This window comes from Pteronotus mesoamericanus, unplaced genomic scaffold, assembly GCF_021234165.1.
Source record: "Pteronotus mesoamericanus isolate MK-2021 breed Mesoamerican mustached bat unplaced genomic scaffold, CSHL_Meso_final contig_130, whole genome shotgun sequence".
Taxonomy (NCBI): domain Eukaryota; kingdom Metazoa; phylum Chordata; class Mammalia; order Chiroptera; family Mormoopidae; genus Pteronotus; species Pteronotus mesoamericanus.
Window position 1 is genome coordinate 13,798,603 of NW_026555060.1, and position 26,053 is coordinate 13,824,655.

The 26,053-nt window shown below is 39.6% G+C and overlaps 2 protein-coding genes across 2 annotated transcripts in view; both read right to left on the reverse strand.

Annotated features, from left to right (window-relative positions):
* The window catches only part of APBB1IP (amyloid beta precursor protein binding family B member 1 interacting protein), an 86,302-nt gene extending 60,566 nt beyond the window's left edge, over nt 1–25,736 (reverse strand). Inside the window, exon 1 of the mRNA XM_054592507.1 lies at nt 25,625–25,736. The gene's annotated coding sequence lies outside the window, so the exon portion shown is untranslated. The remainder of the gene's footprint in view (nt 1–25,624) is intronic.
* Nucleotides 12,456–25,077, reverse strand: LOC129087687 (60S ribosomal protein L23a-like). The gene is made up of 2 exons (XM_054594650.1): nt 25,020–25,077; nt 12,456–12,778 (listed from the first exon to the last, which is right to left on the reverse strand). Exons 1-2 carry the CDS (start codon nt 25,075–25,077, stop codon nt 12,456–12,458), a joined length of 381 nt encoding a protein of 126 aa, XP_054450625.1.
* Nucleotides 25,737–26,053: the final 317 nt, after the last annotated feature.

Consider the following 26,053-nt stretch of genomic DNA (forward strand, 5'->3'; position numbering starts at 1 on the left):
ATCACACATAGTATGAAATATGTTGTGCAGAATCCAGACGATCACAAATTCTGGTGGAAACTATGAAATAGCAAGAGTACTTTAAGAGTACTTAGTAAAGTACTAAAGAGTACTTTAGGATTTAGGAAAATACTGACAATATTGGATTTCATCCGATTCCTTCTGGGTAGGTTTTTTTTCTCAAAATGCAATGAAGGCACTTATCAAGAGGAAGTGGTTCACAGAATACAGCAGCACATGGTTAAATGTTCTTGCAATGTTTGGGGGAAGGGGGAAGCTAAAGCTTCTGTGTAACATAGAACAGGAAACGGAAGCCTCTCTGAGCTTACACATAATATCAAATCATACTCAACAAAGAACTAAGATGAAGAAATTTCTTGCATCAACTTACCTGACTTGGTTTAGTACACCTGAGACAAGTGAAAGTGTTAAGAAACAGACTAACAAACAGTTATTAAGTTAATAGGATAATCTCTGTGGACATAAACAATTCAGACCAACACAACCATCACAAAGGAAATTCATGTGGACGCTGTGGATATGTACGTGCATGGTCTCGCAAAAGGGATGGCCGAAACAACAGGGCTCTTTGTTAAGCAATATTGTGATGGCAAAAGTTAGATGGAAAAACATTTTAAAATGAAAAATTAATCATAAAACAACATGATTTATTTCAATAATTTAAAAACCACTAAGGGGCTGCTTTGTAAAGCCTTAGAATTTGTCACAGTGTAGAAACAGTCAAATATACACACGGAACATGAAATGGGCAATCATATTTTTTAAAGTATGATTTTATTTTTAAAGTCACTTATTGCCACATTGCTTGGCTTTTGAGTGAATGCCGGGTGGAGCCAGGCAGAGTCACGCACTCTGCTAAGTCAGGCTACAGGGTGGGTGAAAAGTGACATGGCTGTAGAAGACCCAAAAATGTTCAATGGGACTCCTAAGTAGGCAGCATGTGATACAGGGGGACAAAGGTCAGCGCAGCTGGTCACAATATTCTCACTTCCATCTCTCCAGATGGCCTTTCCATATCCCTGAGAGACGAGTTGTAGACTAGTTTCATTTGCATATACAGGGGTTGAGAAAGAGATGAGATTTTAAGTTTCCTTTTTTTTTTTTTGAGCAACTACATAAGAAATGGGGAAATATTTTTGTATTTAGGATCTACTGTGACATGAAACTGAAGTAACAACATAATTTAGGGTTTTCTGAAGAGATAAAAATAGAAAATGTTACTCATTTGTAAATAAAAACTGTGGACATTAATTTTTATACATAAACACTATTTCCTACTCACCTCTATATTCTCTTGAATTTACCCTGTTGTGGCTGAATGTTTGTGTCCCCTCCCACCCCAAATTCATATGTTGAAACCCCAGTCCCCTGCAAATGGAGACTTTGGGAGCTCATTAGGTCATGAGGGTGGAGCCCTCTTGTTCAGATTAGCGCCCTTATTAGAAGAGATGTGAGACAGTTCATTCTCTCTCTTTCCACTATCTGATTACACAAGAAGACAGCCTTATGCAAACTGGGACACAGGTGCTCACCAGACCCAGGATCTGCCTGAGCCTTGATCTTAGACTCTTTACAGATTCCAGAACCATGATAAATAAATGTTTATTGTGTAAGCCACACAGTTTATGGTTTCTTGTTTAAGCCATCCAATTTATGGTATTTATGACTGAGACAAATCCCACTGGACTTTTGTTCCCACCATGCCACCAAACTGTGTCAAGATTACCAGTGAAGTTCATGTTCCTAATTCAATGGTTGATTCTTAGCATCTCCAACAGCATTTAACACCATGCACAAATCCCTCTGAATTGGAAATACTTTGTTCATTTGGCTTCCATGAAAGCTTCCTTTCCTGCTTTTCCTCCTAACAGAGGTCAACTGACTTTGAAGCTTCAGGGCTCCTCACTTATAGGCCTCTTCTAAGACTGCTTTTCTCTTCTGGCACCCAGCAGCAGCCTGGAACACTGCTCTCCTATTCGGAGATTATCCTGGTAGGGGTACCAGGACTTGGAGTGAGGCGGGTGGGCTGCTAGCACCACCTCCACTTCACCTGTACTGCAGCCAGAGCTGAATCCATAGTAGACCTCATGGACTGTAGACCCCATTTTTTATCCCAGGGAGAAGATCTGAAGGAGACACTGTTGTGTTCTGCTCCTTGCATGGGGTCACCTTAACCCAGGCTTCATTCTAACCACCTTATATCACCCTCAGGACCAGCCTAGCAGTTGGGAGAAGGCAGGAACTGAAGGTTGTGTGGTCCTGGATGAGCTGGACCAGCTAGTTTTTGGGCCATGGGGATTATAGAGTATCATGCCATATGTAGTAGGAACAGTTGCCACAGTTGCCTCAGCTCTTTGAGGCCTTGCTCCTGGACAAGGAACCCAGAGTAAGAAGAAACCACAGAGGAAGTCACAGATGAGGCCTTGCCAGGGACAGCTATGACAATGAAGTAAACTCTTTCTTTTTCTTTTTCTAAAGATTTTATTTATTTATTTTTAGGGGTGGGGTATGGAAGGGAGAAATAGAGGGAGAGAAACATCGATGTGTGAGAGATACACTGATTGGTTGCCTCTTGCACACTGCCAACTGGGGATCTGGCCCACAACTCAGGCATGTGCCCTGACTGGGAATCGAACTGCCGACCTTTTAGTTCACTGTACCACACTGAATCTACTAAGCTACACCAGCCAATGCTGAAGTTGACTATTTCTAAGCTATCAATAATAAAATTAGAGCACCAGGTCAGAAGAAAAACTAAATTATGTCCTCCTTCCATAGAAAATTATATTTCAAATTCATCCTCAAATGGAGAGTTGATCAAAGAAAATTCAGATAAAAATTTGGGAGAAAACATATCAGGCAGTTAATTAGTAATAATATAAATGTGTTACTTTTTGGATTTAGTAATGTTTATAGTATGCATTCTAAAGAATTAAGAATTTGTTGTGATTTCCATTCCCACTCTAAATTAATATTTACTTTTGTTCTTAAATTTTTATTTGTAATAAAAGGGGGTCTCCCAAATTATATAAGATTTAGACCACAGGGGCCCGCATCCATTCCTGCCTACCTCCCGGGCCTCTCCTCTTAGCCTCCTCCATTGGTTCCTTGTCATCTTCCTGATCTCCCAGTTTTCCTCCCGGGCTCCATCTATACTCACTCCCTAGGTGATTTCAAGCTTAAAATACCACATATACGCTGCCAACTCCCAAAGTATATCCCTAACCCAAATTCTCTTACTTCACATGTTCAGCTGCTACTTAGCACCACGCTGCTCCTGCCTCTCTGACTTTATCTCCTTTAGCTCCACTCACGTGGGCTCCCCAGCTGCTCCGTACCACTGTCCTTACACATGGTTTGCGCTTTGTCTGGAACACCTGTTCCTCACTTCCCTCAATGGCTTGCTCTCTCACTGTTGTCAGGTGTTCGCGTAAATGTTGTCTTATTACTGAGGCCTTCCCTGACCTATTTCAAAATCAGTTCTTCCCTATGATCCCAGTTTTCCCTGTTCATATTCTCTCCTCACTTACCAACTAGAATGTAAGCCCCATAAGGCTGGATTTTGACTGTTTTGTTTACTGCTGGATTCCCAGAAAGTAGAGCAATATAGATATATGATAGGCACTGAGTGAATAGATGGATAAAAAACATAAAATGCAATATAGTTAACTAAACTTCATGAGGCCAGGGACACCTTTGTATTCCTAGTGCTGAGCAGGTGCCTGCCCTGGTCATGGAAGACCTTCAAAGGTATTTCAATACTTTTGTATTTTGAATAAATGAATGCTTTACAGCAGAGACTGGAGGAGAAAAGAAGAGAGGAGGAGACAGATTAAAAAATAAAAGAAAATAATTCTACAACCGCTGCAGAGGGTGACAAGAACAAACATGGATGCTGACACCAGTGGGTGAAAGAAAGCTGGGGAATGATACTCAAAGTATCAGCCCCCCACTCTGCTGAGTCAGGCTCCAGAGTAAGTGAGAGGCGGGAAGGCTGAATGTGACCCAAAGTTCTCAAGAGAACTCAGAAGTGAAAGAGTATATGACAGAGAAACATGTAACTTAACACTTTCCACAGGCAGTATCTTTAAATGGAAAAACCTGGTGGACACACTGTAACCAAATGATCAAACTTGGAATCATCTCTGATGAGACATTCTGACCTCATGTGCCTCTGATGCGATAGGAGCACATGGGGACGCGGTGACAGCTCTGTAACACCGCGGCCAACAGAGGTGGCCTGAGTCTAGTTAGTAAAGAGGAATCGACACGGCAATTCCAAAATGAGGGAAATAAACAAAATAACTGGTCTGGAGTCTTAAAAAAGAGACATTTTTGGGATAATTTGGAAAATTTGATTATTGACCATAAATGAGAAAAATAAATTAATTAAATTTCCTGAGTGTGATAATTGTATTGTGGCTGTGTAAGAGAATGTCTGTTCTTAACAGATAAGTGGTGAAGAAATACAGCAAATGTGAAAACATATAGTTAGTAAATCTGGGTGAACGCAACATGGGTGTTCATTGCACTATTCTGACTTTTGTTGTTGAAGTTTTGAAACCTCAAAATAAGAAGTTGAGGGAAAAAATACCATTTTTAAGTCAGACAGACCTAAGTTTCAAAAAGCAAAGCAAAGCAAAACAAAACAAAAAAAAGAAAGAGGAAGAGGAGAGAATGAAAAATAAAGGCAGGCGAAGGCAATGTAAAAAAAAATCTACCCTGTGCACTGCTGATATGTTATCTCATCTAATTCTCACTAAAAACCATGTAAGGTCCATATCTGGCCATGACCTTGAGATCCACCCTTGTCAAAGGAGACAGAAAGGATATGCCTGGGTCTGGATGTCCTGCTTAACAAATAGGTTGAAATGCAAATTATCTGGAAATTGTGAGATTTTGATTGCTGATTTGAAAAAAAGAATGCTCTTCTCTCTCCTTCCAGACTCCAAGTTGAAAGTGGAAAAGAATAAAGGGGAGAAGGCTAAAACGCTTTGGCTTCAATTTTTCATTTTGTTTTGGCAGCAAAGACGCATGTGTTCTGGTGCAAGGAAGATTTCCCTCTGTGACTGCTAAAATTCTTCAATGTCCAGGCATGGGGATATCAGTGTCAAATGGCTTTTTAACTTCCACGAGTGCAGGGGGCATACATACTAAAGATTCTGAAGAATTAGGAGTCATGATCTGGGCCATCCTGGAGTAGGGAGAAGCAGGCATGTCCGCCGAGGCTTGGGCATCAGCACTGGGGAGAACACATAATCGAGGCCTTGCCTAGAAAGCATAGCCACCCGGGAGCTGAGTCTTCCACAACATGCAGCCACTAAAGTGCTGGATCTCCCCTAATACTACTCTAGGACTGATGGTCTGTTTTGAGTTGTTTCTAATTGCACAATAAATCTATAGATTGCTGCAGAACATCAGAAAAACACTGACACCAAAAGGAAAACACGTTTCTTCAATTCAAAACCATGTTTTTACATTTTAATGCTTCTGAAATCATGATTCATCCAGTAGAATATAAAATTTGGCTACCACCAACTGATCGGGTATGGTGTAGTTTTTAATATACAAACTGAGTAGAGCAGGAAAGGCGTCTACTCATGTAATTGTCATTTAAGTTGAGTTTCTGTACTGGTAGTAGAACACACAGTTCACCTTAATTTAAATTTGGATCCTACATCATCATTTAAAAAGCTTTCAAAAAGATTTACAATGACGCAGCATTGAAATGCAAAATTATTATCTGAGGAAGACTGTCATTCACAGACCAGGACACACAATTAATGGCACCAGAAATTGCCAAAGCTCTGTTTGTAGTTTTCAAAGCCAAAGGGATTTATGTATCAGGAAGAATTATCTTTTAGGTACCAAGTGCCTATCTATCAAACGCTTTTAACTGGAATTCAAGAGAAGTTGTTTAATTTCCAACAATACTTAAAGCAGTAAATAAAAATAAGCTTTAAAACAAATAAGAGAAACAGAAAGTTCCTAACTTCCTTTGATAAGCCTAACAATTATACCGCAAACTCCAAAGGCTGTAAGGAACAAGACTCTGTCCTTGTCAAGTGGACAAGGACAAGTGTCAAGTGTCACTTGACCTCGTCAAGTGTCCTGGGGTGCTCTGCACATCTCAGAGTCTTAATTTAGAATCTTTAGATTTTCAGTTTGAAGAGGCAAAGACTCACATTTTATTTGTAATACTAACATGAAGTGATATATAACTCCCGACAAATTGCACGCTACATCGTAAAATGTTTCTGAACATTTGATGCAGCATCCCCCACTCCAAAAAGAAAATGTTAATGCATTAATCAATGAAATATGATAACAGTGTTGAATGTTCTAAAGATGAAAACTGAACACTGACCTTTGCCTTTAAGCACACAGAAGTCACTGGTTATTTCTGGAGGAACATTGAGAGCGGTAGCCAAACAGACCCCTTCAGAAGTGAGTGGGAAATAGAGATAGGAACACAGACAAAGTTCTTGAGAAGGTGGGGCCCGTGGATGCTGTAAAATGCTTCCCTCTCTATCATTTGCAATTCTTCCAAAGTCATTTTCTTGGCTCCAAGCATCTCTAATGTGGAGGCATTGCACCATCATGCAATCAGTTCTCTATTATTGGAATCTTATAGTTTGCTTTTTCCTTTCAAGCCATGATGGTATGAGCCAGATGTTTCACTTGCAGAAAGAATACATGCAGCATGGCTTAAGGAGAAGGCTGGAAATATCAACCAATTCTTCCCTTCTGTGGGGTGAAACATTTTCTGTTTTTGTATCTTGGTTAATGTTCTGCACCTGGCACCAAAACCCACAAGGACCGGGGCTGTTGGTGAAGATAACAGTCTAAGGGTGATACAGGCTTCATGAGTGAGCTCACACAGTGTGCGCCACATCTATTTCTCTGTATTTGCAAGAACTTACAGCCATATCTGGGACTGTTTGTGTGTCCAATATCTATGAGAGTGAAACATGTCATGGCAAACATTTATATCAGAAAACCTTGAGGTACATTTAAAAATTTTCAGTGGCAACCCAGGTTTAATTCTTTCCCTATTTCTTTTAGTAAGTTTTCTCTCTTCTCCCTCAAAGATGCTACTGACAATATTTTTCATTCTCTTATATTACAGCATGAATTGAACTGAATTTTTACTCCCCCACATTCAGGGTGATTCATCTTTTAAAATAAAACAAAAACATCTATATTTTCCTCTAAAATCGTCTTCTGTAAGGAGCTGCGGTACAGTGCGGTGGGCTTCTATTCTGTGTGCGTTTCCCTCCTGACATGTGGACTTACCCAGGTGGGCCTCAGGCTGGGGGACCACTGAGCCACGCAGAACAGACAAGACCCTCCCACAAGGACACAGAGTCTAGAACAGAGTCTAGTGCCACTTGTTGGCTCTGTAACCTTAGGTGAGTTACTTGACCCCCCTCTTTTCCTCCTCTCATGTTTGAAGAAAGTGTGATAAGAAGCTTTCTCATGGGGTAAAGTGAGAACTCCAGAAATTAATACATGCAAAATGCACAGAACAGGGCCTGGCTTAGATCACAAAGCTCAGTAAGTATGGGCCCTCAAACCATGAAGCAATCGAAAATGCAGCCATTTTTCTAAGCTCCAGGGAGCTTGGAAATCCCATGTAAAAGGGCACAGGCTGAGGGCAGACACTTCCGTCATGGTTTTGGGAGGAGAACGACGGTGATTACGGCGTGCCGTAGTATTAGAGGCGGCAATCTCCTGGCCTGGATCCACCCTCTTGCCCCATCTCTTTCCCCCAGGAAAACCACCTGGCTGCAGGGATGTTCTTGGCTGTATTTGGTGGAGTAGGGAGGTCATGGATTGAAAGAAAGGTGAGAGAATTAAAAAAAAAAAAAAAAGACTGTATCTTTACACACCCTAAAGAGACCAAGAACACAGGTCTGTTTTGTGGATAATGTTGCATCTGTCCAGAGTAACTGCTACATCCATGCTATTGCAAAGTGACCAAAAGAGGAAGGCAGAGCTGCCACCTCAGGAAGGGTGAAAGTGGAGCCACAAAAGGAACAACACGTAACCTGCAGGGACAGCATCAGTGCCGTAGCTGGGACGTCACAGATGGTACAGTGAGAACAAATGCAGTCCTTGGCACAGGACAGTCATGTCTGAGGGATCACGTGAGACATGCTCAGGACTCCAGCAGTGAGCCAGGGAGAGCTCTGAGCTGGGGTTGCAGACACACCACTGAGGGTGGCTAGATAATAACCGAATTTCCCAGTTGTTCCTGAGGTTGGCATGACCTGGAGAAATGGGTGACACACAAACATACACAGTGATCACTTGTTTATTTTCACCTAAACTCTCAGCATATACAATGATAGTTTTGTACCATGATTTTTTCACTTGTGAATTCATTCATTCATTAGCTCAAGAAGCATTTATGGAATACAAATCCTCAGCTAGACTCGTGGTAGTTGCTAGAATCCATACCTTGCATATTTGTTAAATGAATGAAAGTTGCATTCTAAAGAGAATGACTGACGTGAAAATAATATTATAAAGCAATAATATAATAGACATAAATAAAATAATAGGGGATCAGAGAAGAGAGACAATTACTGTCCTGGGTGAGCTGGGTGAGCCTGAGAAGAGGGCGGGATAGAAAGCAGGGAGGAGCGAGAGCACCCACTCGCGTTCTCAAAAGATCTGCTTTCAGGAAAAGAAATCAACAGAGACAAGAGGGAAGGAGGGAGGGCAGGGAAAAGGAAAGGGAAGGGGAAAGTCAAGGAACATATAGCAAAGACTCATGGACAAAACCAAAGGGAAAGAGCTGAGGGAGGGAAGGAGGGAGGGGGCAAGGGAAAGTGGTGGCGGGGAGGCAGAGACAAATGTATTTGAAAAAATAAATTAAAATAAAATTAAAAAAAAAAAAAGATCTGCTTTCAGCTCTGCACTTACTGCGGTGTGGTGCCGAAATGTATGTGGCCTTCATAGCTTCCGTTTCTAAATCTATAATGTGGGAATATTTCTCTGGGTTTTTGTAAGGATTAAATATGATAATATGGGCAAACAGCTTGCCAAATGTCTGATACAAGTTAAATGCTCAGTAAGTGGTACCAGTGGTTGTACTGTCGTTGTCCTTATTTTGTCAGTACATGTACCTTCCAAGAAGGCCAAAGCTAACCTTTGGACTTGGTTCTGTGTTTCCACTGCAGCAACGTGGGGTCCTTAGACCGGCAGCATCAGCTTTACCCAGACACTTTGTCATGCAAATCTTTGAGGCCCACTTCAAAATGACTGAATCAGACACCTCAGAGGTGGGGACCAATAATGTGTGTTTTAACAACTCAATAATGTATATTTTAACAGCCTTTTATGTGTTTCTATTGTTTGAGAACCACTACTGTATAAGTAGAAGGTACAGTCCAAATAAATCAATAAATAAGGCCCACACAAGGCAGAAAGTGGAGACATTATGAGAACTAAAACCAGTAGCCCAGACAAATGACTTGTGACAAGCACAAGGAAAGAAGGCACTTGCCATACCTTGCATTATCTCCATGTTAAAAATGCATTAATAATTATCGTATTTTTTATTGTTTAAGGTGACAGAATGAAAAAGAATCTGGTGTTTACCCTTAGATATTGAAGAATCAGACTCATTTTTACCATTAATGTTCCTGCCCTGGGCACTGGGCACCTCTTGAAGCAAATATTTACACAATTCCTGAAGGATTATGAAGCACTTCCTTTCCTTATTCATTACAAAAAGCATCTTCACAGTATAATAATGATAATGATGAGAATTGTTGGCCTCCAGTTCTTGGACACTTTTCCCATTAAAACATGCTGTCTATATTCCCTCCCTCCCTCGGATGTGAGCAGGCTGTGCCTTCTTTGACGGAGGCGGTGTGATGTAAGTGACACTGTGTGGCTTTGGAGGGCAGGCTACACCCCAGGCCGCTCAGGACCCCCTCCAAGGCAAGCCTTCTAAAAGGCTGGCAGCCCCACCCTGAGAAGCCTGAGCCACCTGGAGGGGCCAAAGGAGGATCTCCAGTCACCAGTCCCTGCCCAGCCAGCGGCCAGGCAGGTGAGTGACAAACTCTCCAGAGGAGCCTTGTCTCTGGCTGTGTGGGGCACCCCCAGCTGGTCCAGCCTTCCCAGCTGAGACCACGGAAGTCGTGGAGCTGAGATAAGCTCACTCCGTTGTAGCCTGTCCAAAATCCTGACACAAGATCCATGACCGTAATAAAAGTGCCCATTTTACAGCACTAAATTTGGGGTGTTTTGTTGTGCAGCAGTAGGGAAGTGGAACAAATAAGCCCAGTAAGTACCATTTGTGAAGGACCTTCCCCGTGCTGAGCATTACGCCTTGCTTTATATGCTGCGCCTCCCACCCGCTCAGCTGCTCCGCAGAATACTGTGTGTCACCCCCATTTGCAAGAGAAGAAACGGAGTCTCCAAGATAAGTATGATTCATGAAAGGGCACGCATCTGGTAAGTGACCAGTTCATGTCAAAATCCAGTGCATAAAAACCCAAATGTCAGTCTTTAACCACATAAAGATGACAATAAAGAGATGGCCAAAACTAAAAAGTAATGACAAGATTATACTTTTTTTCTTTAATTGAAAAAGAGTAATGTTTTTTATATGGAGAATTTAAACCTTTTATCTACTTATCAGATTTAAAATAATTAATTCATTAATTACAATTACTATACCATTATAATATAGAATATATAATGTCAACATTAATAATTTGATTTAATTTCTTTGGCCATAATTATGAGATATTTGTCATGAAAATTACAGAAATTTGTGTCCCAGACAAGGCCAACTAGAGTAAAATTAACTTGTCTACAGAGCATCACTAACAGCAAACTAGTAAAGATCTGAGCACATTTATGAAGCAAGAAAGGGTGCTTATAAGTTCAGTGGACATCCGATAATATTTAATGGCTCTATAGGACTTTTTCCAATTTCATTGTGAAGTGAAGGATATTTACACAATTATCCTATGGGTATTATTTTTATATGTGGCAAATGAGAGCCTTTTAATTTAATATATATATGCATTTCTACACAGTCTACATATGATTACAACCAGCTTATAGCTATGGCATTTTAAATTTCTTACACCTGCAAGAAGAGAGAGAGAGAGAGAGAGAGAGAGATGAAAGATAAGGAAGAAACATCAATCAGCTGTAACTTTTTGGTGCTTTGGTGCACAAGATAATGCTCCAACCAAATGAACTACCTGGCCAGAGCAAGAAGTTAAAAACAACCTAAATATCTAACAAATGTGGGAAGAGTTAATTACTGTATGCACACAATGGTTTTCTTGTTACCATTAAAAATGATGGCTATGAAGACTGTAACAACATTTAAGTAAAATAATAGGATAAAAATAATTTAATTGTAACATTATAATAATCTAAGAAAGCCAAGGACATAGAAAAATACTACAAGATAACAACTCAACAAGTGAAAGAGTGCTGGCTCTATTTTCCAAATTTTCTATAGTGTATTGATTTCACAATTTAAAATAGAGTTAAGAGTCACAATTGGTTTCAAGTCCATAGAAGTGACTTAAAAGGCATGTGACAAAGCCAGGTATAGGTGTACATATATTTTTTAAAATTGAGATAATTGACATCTAACATTGTGTACGCTGAAGGTGTACAATGTGTTGATCTGATACATTTATATATTGCAATATAATTACCACCACAGTGCTAGCTAACACCTCTATCATGCCAAATAGTTTTCATTTCTTTTATAATAGTTTCTTTTTTGTGGTGAGTATAATTAAGACAGTGTCTCTTAGCAGCCTTGAGGTTTATAATCCAGCGTTGCTAACTATGGTCATTAGGCTGTGGATTAGAGCTCTAGGGTTTATTTATCTATTAGTCACAAGTTGGTACCTTTAAACAACATCTCCCCAAGTCCCCCGCATTCCAGCCCATGGTAACCACAATTCTACTGCTTTAAGGAGATTTTTTTTTTTAGATTCTAAATATAAATGACATCATACAGTATTTGTGTTTCTCTGACTTAATTTCACTTTGCATAATGTCCTCAAGGTACATCCATATTGTTGCAAATGGCAGGATTTCCTTCGTTCTCATAATTGTATAATATTCCAGTGTGTGTGCGCGTGTGTGTATACACTACATCTTCTTCTTTTACAGTGTAAAATTTTTATATTTAGAATTAGCCAGCTGTCCCTGGCCAGTTGTCTCAGTTGGTTGGGTATTGTCCTGTAAACTGAAGGGTTACAGGTTCCATTTCCAGTCAGAGCACATGCCTGGGTTGTGTGTTTGGTCCCCAGTCGGGGCACATGCAGGAAACAGCTGATCAATGTTTCTCTTCCTCTGTGTCTCCATGCCTTCCCCGCTCTCTAAAATCAATAAAAATTAAAAAAAAAAAAAAAAAAAAGAATTAGCCAGCTGGGCTCAGTTTAGATGATTCCGATTTTGTTGGCAACATCCAAAGCATCATAGGCGAGAGCCAGTTGAAAACATGCCTTCTTCCCTCCGTCAGGCCTGACCAGGCCGTTGGCCTGGGCTGCATCACTGTCACAGAGCCTCTTCACAGCCTGTTTGATCTGAGGCTTGTTGGCCTTGGCATCCACTATGAACACAAGTGTGTTGGTGTCTCCTGCCTTCTTCGTGGCTGCCTCAGTAGTCAGCGGGACCTGGGTGATGGCATGACAGTCAAGCTTCTCCTGGGGACTCTCTTCTGAGAATATCTGGTCTGCCTTCAAAGCTGCAGTGTCTTCAGCTGTCAGAATGTGGGTGACGTGCAAATCTTGTTTTCTTCATGGCTGTGGATGCATTTCAGAACTGCTTTTTTTGCTTTCAAAGCCTTTGCTTTGGCTTTTTTTTGGTGGGGGGCAAGGGAACAGGGTCTTCCTTCTTCACTTTTGGTGCTATCTTCATGAAAAGCCACATCTTCTTTGTCCATTCATCCTTTGAGGAACATTTAGATTGTTTCCATATCTTGGCTATAGTGAATAATGCTGCCATGAACAGGAAGCACAGATTTCTATTTGAGATCCTTCATTTCCTTTGAATATATACGCAGAAGTAGAATTGCTGGATCCTTTGGTAGCTCTATTTTTAATATTCTGAGGAACCGCCATACCATTTTCCATGGTGGCTGAACTAATTTAAATTCTCACTAATAGTACACAAGGATTCCTTTTTCTCTGTTGCCTTGTCAACATTTATTACCTCTTATCTTCTTGATGAAAACTTTCTAATGGGAATGAAGTGAGATGTCATCATGGTTTTGATTTGCATTTCCGTCATGAGGTGAGTGATGTTGAGCACCTTTTCATGTATTTGTTGGCAATTTGGGTGTCTAATTTGGAAAAATGCCTATTTGGATTCTCTGTGCATTTTTTTAATCAAAGTTTTTTTTTTTTGTTATTGAGTTGAATGGGTTCTTTATATATTTTAGATATTAACCCTCTATCTGATAGATGATTTGCAAATATTTTCTCCCACTCCATATGTTACCTTTTAAATGAATTCTAGTGTGAAAGCTTTTCACCAAGAGGGGAAAAGAGGCTCTTCTCTTCCCCACTCAGTTGTGACTTTACTCTCGAAAACACTGTTGGGGATCAATCTGAAATGGGGGACAATTTAAAGTGAAAAGTGCATGGCAACAGTTCCTTGTCTTTCTTGCCGAGACTCTAAAGTTCTTAGTGAAAAGAAAATGCAAACTAAAATGTATCTTTCATATGTTGTTCCTTACTGACAAATTTTATGATGATTATTTTATTGTAAAATTGATAACGTAATTTATTTGTTCTTTTTTAAATTATGCTCAGTAACTTTGCAGGGAGCGTTTTTCTTATCATCAGCTAATTATTTTCTTTTCTTTTTTTTAAAAAAAGATTTTATTTATTTATTTTTTGAGAGAGGGAAAAGGAGGAAGAAGGAGAGGAACCGAAATATTGATGTGAGGGAGGAACATGATTGGCTGCCTCTTGCACACATCCCAACTGGGGACTGAACCCGCCACCCAGGCCTGTGCCCTGACCAGGAACCAAACAGGCGACTTTTGCCCTGTGGAACCATGCCCAACCAACTGAGCTGCACCAGTGAGGGCCAATTTTGTTTTTTTAAAAATTTTCTGGAGGCAACTACTGCAATTAAGAATTTAGCATTATCTGTCTTGGTTCAGAACTGATTCATTATTACACTTTACAACCAAGAATATATTTTTATTTCTGCAAATTATTTTGAAGACTAAATGCTTTATAAAAAATAGTAATGAAACTTTGGCTTACAAAATTATGACCTTAGCAATGGTAGTACACGCCCTCTTTATATTGCACTGACTAATGGGGAAGAAAAAAATAAAAATATTACATAAGATTTGAGTAAAACTTGGCTTATCTCATAAGCTATTTGTTAAAAACTAACCATATACAGGAAAATCTCGATAAATTCCCTAAAGTAGAAACTGTACAGGCTACATCTTCTAAACAAAGTATATAAAAATAGAAATTAATAAAAAAGATTAAATAAGTTTAAAAATCCTTAAGAGAAAAGCATTTTCCTAACAATTTAGCGATCAGAGAAGAATGTCTCAAAAGAATTTCAAACTAACCACAATGAAAGCTACATATACATGTATGTAATTTAACCAGAGTCAAATTCGGAGGAAATGTTGGGGAAATAATGAGAGACTTCCACAATAACAATAATTAAAACAGAACAGTAACAGCGTAGGAATAAAGTGAATAATAATGTCACTTAGAATGCAGAAATATATTTAAGAACATTGAAGAATTTGCTCCTTAATAATCTTAACAATCTAACACATAAAATGAAATACAGTCTTAATTTTTGTGGTTAGCGTATTATAGAATCTTTGTTTTGTACCTACTTTACCACTTATTTCTGGAATAAAAGTGACGGTGAATTTGCCATTTCATAAAAATGACTTAATCATTTCAGCTGTGATCCAGATTATTTCAGGGTTGATGCTCCCTGATCTTTGTTTTTTATAATCGTTACTCCTATTATCCAGTCTCTGAAGACAATGAACGAAGCAGAACCTCTTACTTAATTTATGTCTCTATCTTCCTCTTCACTTGAAGCCCTGCATTTAGATTTCTCGTGATCTGCAGGGCATTTCCAACCGCTAGAGGTTCAACTGCAACAGAACCCCATTCTAGCTACCTCTTCTCTACTCCATCCCCGTTTCCCCTGGCTTGCCAGTATAGGTGGTGGTGCAGCAAGATTCAAGTCAGAGGTTGTCTTGAGGGCAGCGTAGAAAAGGCTGTGGGTGAAAAACCAGATTCTGGGGAAGGAGTGGAACAAAGAGCGCAGTGAAGTGAAGCCTGGAGTGGATGTCTGGGCAGAGGACACCAAAGTCAAATGAAAGAGCTACCGGGATTGCGAAATGAAAACAAGCCCCACATTAGGAAGTGGGAAAGGATATGAGACAAAGGCCAGAACACGGTAGCAGAAGAAACACCATTAGAGTGGGCTAACTTAATAGCTGTGGATGTTTGTGATGACGAGGCTCGGCCTTGCAGCTGAAAGAAGCCGGCCAGACACAACCAGCCCTCCCCCAGATAACAACCTCTGTCCTGCCCCAAACCAGCCTACCTTCATCTCGACCTATAGCCTGACTAGCTCCCCTCAATCCTTCTTCTCAGGAGCTCCAGAGCACTTGTTAACTTGGTTCCCAAGGTCGCCGGTCTGAGCAGTCAGTGTGTCATGTCAATTCGACCTTACTAATGCCATTGGACTTGCACCATTTTTTCCACATCTGCCCCCCTAGTTCAGCTCTTCCACAGGTCTTACCAGGACTCTGCCATCTGCTTACTATTTATTTCCATATTTCTAGTCTTTCCCTCTTACATCCAGTGTCCATAATGCTACCAGTTTTCTTTCTAAAACTCTGTTCTGTTCCTATCTTTTCCAATAGCAAATTTTGCAATAGTTCTTTGCTGTCTGTAGAATATAATCTAAACCTTTAATGTACATGGCTTTTAAATTCATCCACAGTCCAAGCCCATCAACCTCTCCAAGTTCAGCTTTTAGACATAACCCAGGTCTTCCTATAAAACCTACTTTGCTGTTATGTCTACAATTTTCTTTAAAATCTCCTGGCACACCAAATGCTTTCACTTAATGTACTGAAGTCAGAGCACAGATTGCTTCTAATGCTTTTTTTCATCTTCCCAGTGGTTAGAGCATCATCTTGAACACAGGCCCTGTGCTCCATATTTAAAAAAATAGCTTTATTAAGATATGATTCACATAATATACAACTCACCCACTGAAAGCGTGTAATTCAATGGTTTTTAGGTATTCACTGGGTTGCGCAACCATCACCACAATCGAATTTTAGAATACTTTCTTCTCCCCTAAAAGAAACCCCATACCCTTTAAGCAGCCACTTGCCATCCACCCTCCCCCTCCCCAGGACTAAGAAACTATCACTCTACTTTCTCTTTATATAACTTGCCTATTCTGGACATTTCATATAAATGAAATCATACAATATGTGGTCTCTTTGTAGCTGACTTCTTTCACTTAGCATAATGTTTTCTTTTTTAAAAAATTTGATATAATCATTATTATATATTTTTCCATTACCATTTAGTCCCCTTATACTTTCTCCCCCCAGCAAGTTCAGCCATACTGTAACATGCATCAGCATGTCATTTCTTTTTATTGCTGAGTACTTCACTGTATTGAAACATCACATTTTGATTATGCATTTCATTTATCAGTTGATGGACATTGGAGTTGTTTCCGCATTTCACCTAGTGTGAATTATGCTGCTATAAAAACTTGTGTACAAGATTCTGCATCTGTATGTTTTCATCTCCCTTGGGATTCCTAGGAGTGGAACTGCTGGCCTCTACAGTAACTTTATATTTAACTTTTGAAGAACTGCTAGGCTTTTTCCAAAGCTATGGAATGATTTTACATTATACCAGCAGCATATGAAGGTTCAAATTTCTCCACAGCCTCATCCATACCTGTGTCTGTCATTTTGATGATAGACATCCTAGTGAGTGTGAAGTTCTCACAGTAGTTTTGATTTGCATTTCTCATGTATAATGCTGTTGAGCATCTTTTCATGTGGTAATTATTGGTAATTTCTATACCTTCCTCAGAGAAAAGTCTACTCAGATCCAAGTTTTAAAAGGGATTATATATTATATCTTTAAAATATATTATTATGTTGTTTTTACAATAGAGTTCTTTCTATATTCTGGATGCAAGTCCCTTATCAGATATATGCTTTGCAAATTAAGTATTTTCTCCCATTCTGTGCACTGTTTTTAATCTTTATACTTTCTTGATGGCACTGTTTGCAGCACAAAAAAAAAATTTTTTATTGTGCATTTGGTGTTATATCCAAGAAACTATTGCTTCATCCAAAGTCATAAAGATCTACTCCTTTCCCTTCTTCTAAGAGTTTCATAATTTTAGCTTTTACATTTAGGTGTGTAGTCCATTTTGAGTTAGTTTTGTGTAGTATGAGTCATTATTTTTTAATGGGTGCTATTGAGAGCACAGTGTTTTATAATTAAAGGACCCGCACTCCCCAATGCACATTCAATCAAACTATACTCACTGCATCATTTGCAAAAATGTACACAGCAGTAAACATGGCGCTACGATAAAAATAAAAAGAAACTGTATCAGTGAGTACTGTACTACTATATCCAGGAGCAATCCAAATGGATTTTGGGTACATTTATGATTACTCCCTGCAAAGAACTGACTCCCCCAAAACTGGTTTAGATCCATAGAAAGATTATTGATTAACCTGGCATGGAAATTAATCCTTGACTTAAAACACAAAGACACCAAAAACAAAACAAAACAAAACAAAATTAAAAAAAAAACCAAACCTCAAGAACTGCCCCCTGAGGCTTTTTCCAAGAATGACGGGGGTCTGTGCTGTCGCCCAGGGGAACGTTAGCAGTTTCCAGAGCAGAGGTCAGTGGGCTGTCCGAGCACTCTGGTCTCAGTGTTTAAACACCAATTATGGACGTCCATGTCAGTCAGAGTAAGGCAGGCAAAAAGGGAAGGAGTGGGTGACACACTTCTAGTCAAGGAGTAGAAGCTGGGCGATTGATCCACGGCCCTCACTGCTGCGCTGCAAGCTATTCTGGTATTTTCCCCGCTGGCTGGAATTGCTGCTCAGGGCAAACATCTGTTAGACTATGCTCATCCACAGTCCACCACTGCAAACCACTCCAAATTTGTCACATTCGTTCTCTCATTAAAGCTTTGCTTACAGTGAAACTAGTTTACTTTTCTTACCCTATGCAAACCATTTGTATTACCTCTATTGTTTCTCCCACTTTTCTCCACTCACATCAGTCCTACCCGCTACTCAAGGCCAGCTTAAGGCCCACTGCCGGGTCCTGGAGATCTACCCTTGTCTGAAATCCGGTCGCCGCAGTGTTAGGATCACTAATTTGGCAGATCATAAGCTGCCTTTTGGGTTATCTGTCTTTTTTATATGTAGTTTTTCTCTTCTCAACTATGTTGAGAGGGCCAAAATTTATACAACTCTCAGTACTCAGCATAATGCCATGGTTGGCACTAGAAGTCAATATATGCTAGCTCACATTAATATGTATTAGCATCTACTTTAGAATAAGAATAGGAGTTATAAATATTGAAAAATTACTAGGGGTCAGACACCTATAGTATCTTATTTAATTCTTAAAACAACCTTATAATGTGGTGGTATCATTGCATTATAGTTTTATTGTATTATAATTTTATAGGTTATCCAACTCAGGCCCAGGGAAGTTGTATCATTTGTGTGAGCTCACACAAGTGTTGGACCGGGCTGTGCCCAGGTCTACCACAAAAGCCAATGACACGTTGACTTCTGAAAATATGGATTGTGATTATGAGGAGGTGGAAAGTGGCAGCTACTTTGCTCATACAGCTATTACAGTGCCTGTATGTCCACATCTAATATAAATGATTGTGTCTGTTTTACACATCACACTGTGAGTTCAGGCATGGAATCTTGTATTTTCACTCAGCTGTGTGACACGTATCATGTACTCAGCAAATGTACTTAGTTGCTGAGTGATCTTGGGCAAGTTATTCAACCTCTCCGTTGGTTTTATTTCTTCATCTGTGAAATGGCAATGAAGATAGTCCCTACCTCAGAAGGATGAGATGGTGTCTGTTAAGTGCTTAGTATAGTGGCTGGCACATATAAAGTGATATTAGTGATGCTAATCTCAGCTATTATTGTAATCATCATCATTATTATTTTTTTACTATATTACTCCTCTAAAATCACCAGTGGAGACATATGCAAGTCACTTATTCACACACACATACATTCACATATATTCTAAAATCCACAGCTAGGTAGTTACTTCTGTCTGTTGCATTTCTGTGTACGTGGACAGTGGGTTGGACTGACATTTTTTGTAGGTCAGGCACATTTTTTAAAGACTAAGCCAAGTGGGAAGGACATCTGTAAGTAGTGTTTCTAGGGCAGAGACTCTTAACCATTCTGAACAAGAGAGGGATGGAATCAGAATATCCCTGATACTTTTCAGACCATATCCATGGCATCTCCAGCTCCACATCCCAAACCTTATCACTACCCACCTCTCCTGGAAGAGAAGTGTGTTTCTGGAGTTGAAAGCCACTGCAAAGAGAGTTCCTGTTGATGGTGGTATGTTATTCTTCTGAACCAGCAGGTAAAACAAACAAACAAACAAAAAAAGTTGACAACCACTGTTGCCTAGGGCAACAGATCACACTCTGCCAGATGTGGTTTTATGACTTACAGCTCCACCACGTATTTTCCTTCTTTCCCAGTCCCTGTTATTATTAGGTAGAATCCAACAATTAGGGAAAGGGGAGAAAGAATTAAAAGAAAAGTAAGCAATGACAACTTGAGGTTGCTTCTTTTTTGTTGCTAGAGGGCTAAAAAAGCATTCTGGGTGTAGGTTTAAACACAAGTTAACATTGGTTTAAACACAAGTTAACAGCAACAGGTTCCATACTAATAGAAAATGTTGTTCCCCTCAACTTAATTCATCACTCATCTAATATCCTCCAGTAAGCTGAAGAGTCAACACACAGTCAGGATACAATATTTGTGCAACTATCCAGAGCTGCGCCCTCCAATTAGATAGCCATGTGGGGCTGTTGAGTGCTTGGATTGTGGCTAGTCCAAATTGAGATGTGTTGTAAGTGTAAAACACAGTGGATTTGAAAGACTTAGTCAAAAAAATATAAAAGAAAAGAATAAAAGAGGTGATCATTTTAATTATATTAATTTTAATATTAAATTTAATGTGATTTACTATAATTAATATTAATTAACTGACCATTTTAGATATATATGAAATAAAGTTTACTACTAAATTTGAAGTCACTTGTTTCTTTTTACTGTTTCTAATGTGTCTTCTTGAAAATTTAAAGTTATCTATTATATTCCTGTTGGTGAGTGCTGTTCTAGAGTGCAATAGTTCTGTCATTACAAGTGCCTGAGCATTTGACTCGAAACTGACTGGGGTGACTGTACCATATGAATATGATCTGAATAATACTAACCAGGTGTTAAATCAGAATTTCCCTTATTCTTTCCCACTGTGCTTTGTGCTCCAGCACTGCTCAACTATTTTACACATGTGGTGCCCAGGGTAGCCTTCTTCCACTGGGCCACATGGAAATAACTTTTATCTTTCAAAGTGTCTCCTGGTCACCCCTATATAATGCCTTCCCTATAACCACTCTCTTCACCATATTATTTCTGTACCTATCACTGCACATGACACATTGTAATGTGTTCATTTATATGTTTGTCTCTCGCACTAGACGATAATTCCATCGTTCCAGATGTTCAGGTCAAAAGAGCTTTCACTTCTTATTCCTCACACTTTGTTCCAGAAAATCCTGTTGGTTCTATCTTCAAAATATATGCTTATTCCCAAAGCTTCCTGATAGGCTCCTTGCTCTCACTCTTGCTCCTTCCAGTTTGTTCTCAAGCAGTCAGAGTGAGCCTTTTAAATGTCAGACAGATCAGAATCCTTGCAGTGGCCCCTCAATTTCACTCAGAGTAGAAGCTAAAGGTTTTTAAATGGTCTGCAAGAGGGTGACCTGCTACCTCTTCACCCTCTTCTTCCCTATACTCCAGCCACATCCCCTGTTACTCTCTCCCTGTTCATTTACCACTAGCCACGTGGGCTCTGCATTCCTTGAATATACCACGCAGCCCCCTATCTTACAGCCTTGGCACTGGCTGCTCCCTATGCTTGGAGCACTGTTTCCTCAGATAGCCTCTTAATGAACTCCTTTAGACCTTTGCTCAAATCTTACCTTCTCAATGAGGCCAAACCTTATCAACTTCTATAATACCGTAACTTTACTTTGCCCAACTTTGTCTTTTTTTTTAATCTTCAGTCAAGGATATGTTTATTGATTTTCTTTTTAGAGGGAGAAGGGAGAGAGAGAGAGAGGAAGAGAGTGAGAGAGAGAGAAAGAGAGAGAAATACCGATGTTAGAGAGAGAATCATTGATCGGTTGCCCTCTGTATGTGTTACGATCGGGGATCAAACCTGCAACCTTTTGGTAACAGGATGATGTTCCAACCAGCTGAGCCACAAGGCTTCTCTGTATTTGTGAAGTATACAAATGTCTAATCAATATGTTGCACACCTGAAACTAACATAGTACTTTTCACTTACTAATATCTATGTTGTTTACTTATTTATTATGGTTATTGATTATTGTCTGTGTCTCTTTACCAGAATATCCACAAATGCAGAGATCTTTGTCTCTTCTGTTCACTAACATGTCCCAAACACCTAGAATAGTACTTGGCAAATATCTTTGAAATGATTGAATTGTATTTAAAGTAGAAATATAAGTAATATGGAAAAATCAGCAATTCCTAAATTCCATATTCTTTATTACACTTAAAAGTTATATTTACTTATGAATCTTGGTCACTTCATTAATGATTAAGATACTACTGAACTAAATATTTCCATGGTAGGTAGAGACTCTAATTTCAGTTTCCCAAGGACCAATGTGTTCTAATTTCCAGTTTGAGATCTTTACAAAAACATGTGCGTGCTTACTGAATGCTTTAAAAAACCCCAACACATTTAGAATAATGATTACGTCTAGAGGAAACCATCTCACTGATGAGTCTATGATATGAGATCAAATCAGAAAGATCCCCAGTAGAATTAGAAAAAATATTGTACCCATTGCTTCTTTGATTTAATCAGCCTTGCAAGTTATCAAGATGGATTAGAATACAATAAAGATAAAAATGAAAACATATTATTGCTGCCGAAGAAGATTATTTTTCAAAAGACATATAAAGAAAATAACTTCACAATTGAGTATACTATCTTGTCTTCCCACTAAGAACCTAATAAACTATAAACTAACAAGGCAAGTTCTTTGCCTTCCTTTATTCCTCCCTTCTCTGACCCCAGTGTGAAGGAAGGGTCTGATATGTGTCCTCTCAGCACAGATGCCCGTCACATGTAGGACTGTAATTGCCCATAGATGTCTCCCCAATAGACTTGAAGTGCACTGAAGAAAGACCCTGTGTTTTTTTTTTTTTTCCACCATGTAAACCCTTGTCCCTGCTACAGCACGTCCAGACCTAGCATCAGACTGGCTGGCTTCAAAGGTCAACTGTGCTCTGACTCTCTGTGTAATCTTCTTAATCTCCCTTTGCTTTCATTTCCTTAATGATGAAAGTGGGAGAATAATAGTATAAACCCAGGTTGTGAGGATTAATGATATGGCACATCTAAATTAGTTAGTACAGGGTATGGTACAGAATATAAGCTGTAATTATTATTTACGATTGCCATTTAGTGAGGAAACTAAGTCAACAAAGAAGAAAGAAAACAGCTCTTAAGAGTCTTAATGATTCAAGCACATAATCAATGTTGATGAAATATTTGGAAACTGAGTCATGAATTCAAGCTTCAGAGAATGTAGCGAGAAGGTGTGGTGCTTCGGAGTGATGGGACACTTCTGTCTGCTCATGCTTCAGGGTTGGTACCAACCAGGCCCACTGAACTTACGGACATTTTGATGGCACCACCCAGAGGTGGAACTGACACAGGATCTGTACATTTCACAAACACATTGGGAGTCTAACTATGGTGCAAGGAATTTGGCTAGGCAATAGGGATGCAGTGGTGACAGGTCACATCCTCTAGTCCTTAGAAGCTGTCCTCAGGCCCTGACTTGTCACATCTCATGTACAATCTAGCTCCTTAAACTGTTTGTAGGTCATTAAAGGTCATTCTTTAGCGCTGCTATTCTTTCTTCTCAAGGGAAATCTAATTGTTACTTTTCCAAATGCATAGCAGTTTCCTCTAAAAGTCATGTTTCTCATAATAATTATAACTTTAATACATATAAACATTACTATACAAACTGTACTAATGCCTTAAATCTTGGCATTTATTATGTACTTGAATCTATAAAAAATGCTTAAAGTTTAAGTTACTACTTGGGATGACAAGACTGATATAAAATATATACATATTTTCACACTAAAATATTAATTATGTTCATAAGAATTTTTCCATTTTGAGGTGAGAATTACTAAGATCATTCTATTGTCTATAAAACTCAGGAGCTTCTATGAAATTGATTTTGGTGTGACAGACTACAAAACGCAAACTTTATTATAAGATTTGGGGAATTACTAAAAAGTGGTAGGTATAAAAATAATTAAAATTGAGGAAGATTAGAAGTAAATGAAAATAATAATGCTTTTTGAAGGTAGGATGGTTTAAACAAATTCAAAGTGGCATATTAAACACAGCCATTTATATAAATGAATTTTATAAATAGCTCATTCGAAGAGTAATATGAAAATATGTAGAACTCTTTATTTATAAGTGAAAAAAGGCAAAAATAGCTGGTAATTAGTATATATTCTTAGGATATAAAAATGCAAAAAATTTAATGGACACTACATCATTTAGTAAATATTGTGGTTAGGATTTAAAGTAACTAAATCATAAAGTAATCCATGTTACAAAATTATATTTATTGAGAAAAAACAATCGAAGAATTTTGAATCTAATGTTGACCTGCCCAAACTTGGGCACATCAATTCAGTTTTTCAACAGAATGATAATTTGCCATCTACAGGCCAGAAATTGACTCTGTTTTTAGAGAAACAAAAGCGCTGATATTTCAGAATCTAACAAAATTTGTTATTATTATTTTCTCCATTCTTTTTGGTTAATGATCAGCAATTCTAACTTTGTTGGCATCCTAGATAGGACAAATTCAAAGAATGGTAGCAATTTCTTAATTGCTATCTTAATGACAGACATAATGTCGTCCAATAATCTCACTTTATTGGTAAATTGTCTCAGGTCCAGAAAGGTTAAAGCAACTTAATCAAGGTCATCCTTGTTCTAGTTAAAGGCAGACATGAATCTAAGTCTTCCAAATACCCAGAAAAGACACAAATCACAATACAATGAAAATAATTAAGTACTGAGTCTTAAGATGACGTTAAATTTCTTAGACCTTCCTTGACACACTGAGCAGACAGGAAATACCATCTGGAAAACATGACATATTTCTTAGTGGACCCTCTGTGAATTTTGCCAGCCAGCATTACTGTAAGACTGCTCATGTGCCACTCTGTATTTCTTTCAAGCCAGAGGTAAATTGCCACTGGAGGTTTCTGCAACGGGACACAGCCTTTCTTTCCGAAATTTCCGTTCAAAGGCCTAGCGTTTAAAATCAGTGGTGGTTCATACTCTTGCCTTTGTTTAAACCACATTATACCACCAGAAACAATATCCTGGGGAGTAATAAACTCATGTGCCTTTCCCCTCTACGTTATTTTCTTCTGTTATTCCATTTCTCTTTCACTAATGGTCACGGTAAAGGTTCTTTTTGAACCGCTTTGCTGTGAATGGCTAGGAGAACATTTAGACTTCCGCCTGTGTGAGTAGTTAGAATCACCTCCGCAGGAGACTAAGAGGTACGCTGGCCAAAGTTTTTCCGAGGGAACCCTGCGCGGAGGTCCTCGCGGATATAAGGCATCCTACTTATTTCCTTCATGCTATGAAACCACACCCTGGACATTCATGTCTTCAAGTCAAATCACCAAGATTCTGCCTGGTGTCCAAATTTTTTCTTCTTATTTTATTTTAAAACGAAAGGACAATAATTCAGAGGAAACATTATTTTTAAAAAGAAGAATCAGTTGTCTGAAAGTCTTAAAGGAAGGAAACTCAAATTCCCACACGACTTGGATTTAATCTACAGTGCCCCGAAATGCCCCAGGAATCCCTTCTGAGTTGGGCAGGCTCCGGGACCTGGCTCACAGGCGACGGCTCAGACCGGTTCCTGGTTCGAAAACCAGTCAAATCTGCTGAAATCAAGCGCGGGGAAGGCGAGCTCCAACCCCAAAGCTCGCGGAGCGGGGTCCAGAGAGGACATCGCCGGTGGGGACCCCAGGTGATGCGGCACACGTTCACCCGGAAACTCTGGGTGGAGCCTGGGACCCCGCGGGCGTCCGGCATGTGCGGTGACGGCCCCGAGTGCCAGCGGCAGCTCCCAGCGCTCCCGGGCCGGCCGCACAGCTTACCTTAGCGGCTCCGCGGGACTTCGCTGGGGCGCAGACGAGGTGCGCGTCGGCGTCGGGGCACCGGCCGGGAAGGGGACGCGCGCTGCTCTGGCCTGTACTCTTTCAGCTCCGCGTTCTCGAGGAGGAAGTGGTGTCAGCCCAGCCCTTCCCCCGCGGCGTGTAGACGTGGGGCACAAGCGACGCTACTTTGCATCGAGGTGCAAAGAGGGGCGCCTGGTTGGAAATACACGAGAAACAGACGGAGAATGACTGCAGAAAAATCTGGCCTGCTCTGTCCTACTCATCGGGTTTCCTCTTACTTGCCCCCTCCAAACTACAACCTTGAAGAAACAAGTTTTGTTTTGTTTTGTTTTGTTTTACTTTGGGGAAATGTCGTGTCTTCTGGTCTCATCTCTCCTTTAAATGTGTCGTGCTCCCTTCTTTTAGAAG

Bases quoted from the DNA above. Each gene is read 5' to 3' on its own strand.
- LOC129087687 (XM_054594650.1), bottom strand. From the start codon at position 25,077: ATGCCTTATATCCGCGAGGACCTCCGCGCAGGGTTCCCTCGGAAAAAC. The intron at 12,779-25,019 runs GTACCTCTTAGT...ACATTCTGACAG, and splicing joins TCGGAAAAACTTTGGCCAGC to CTGAAGACACTGCAGCTTTG.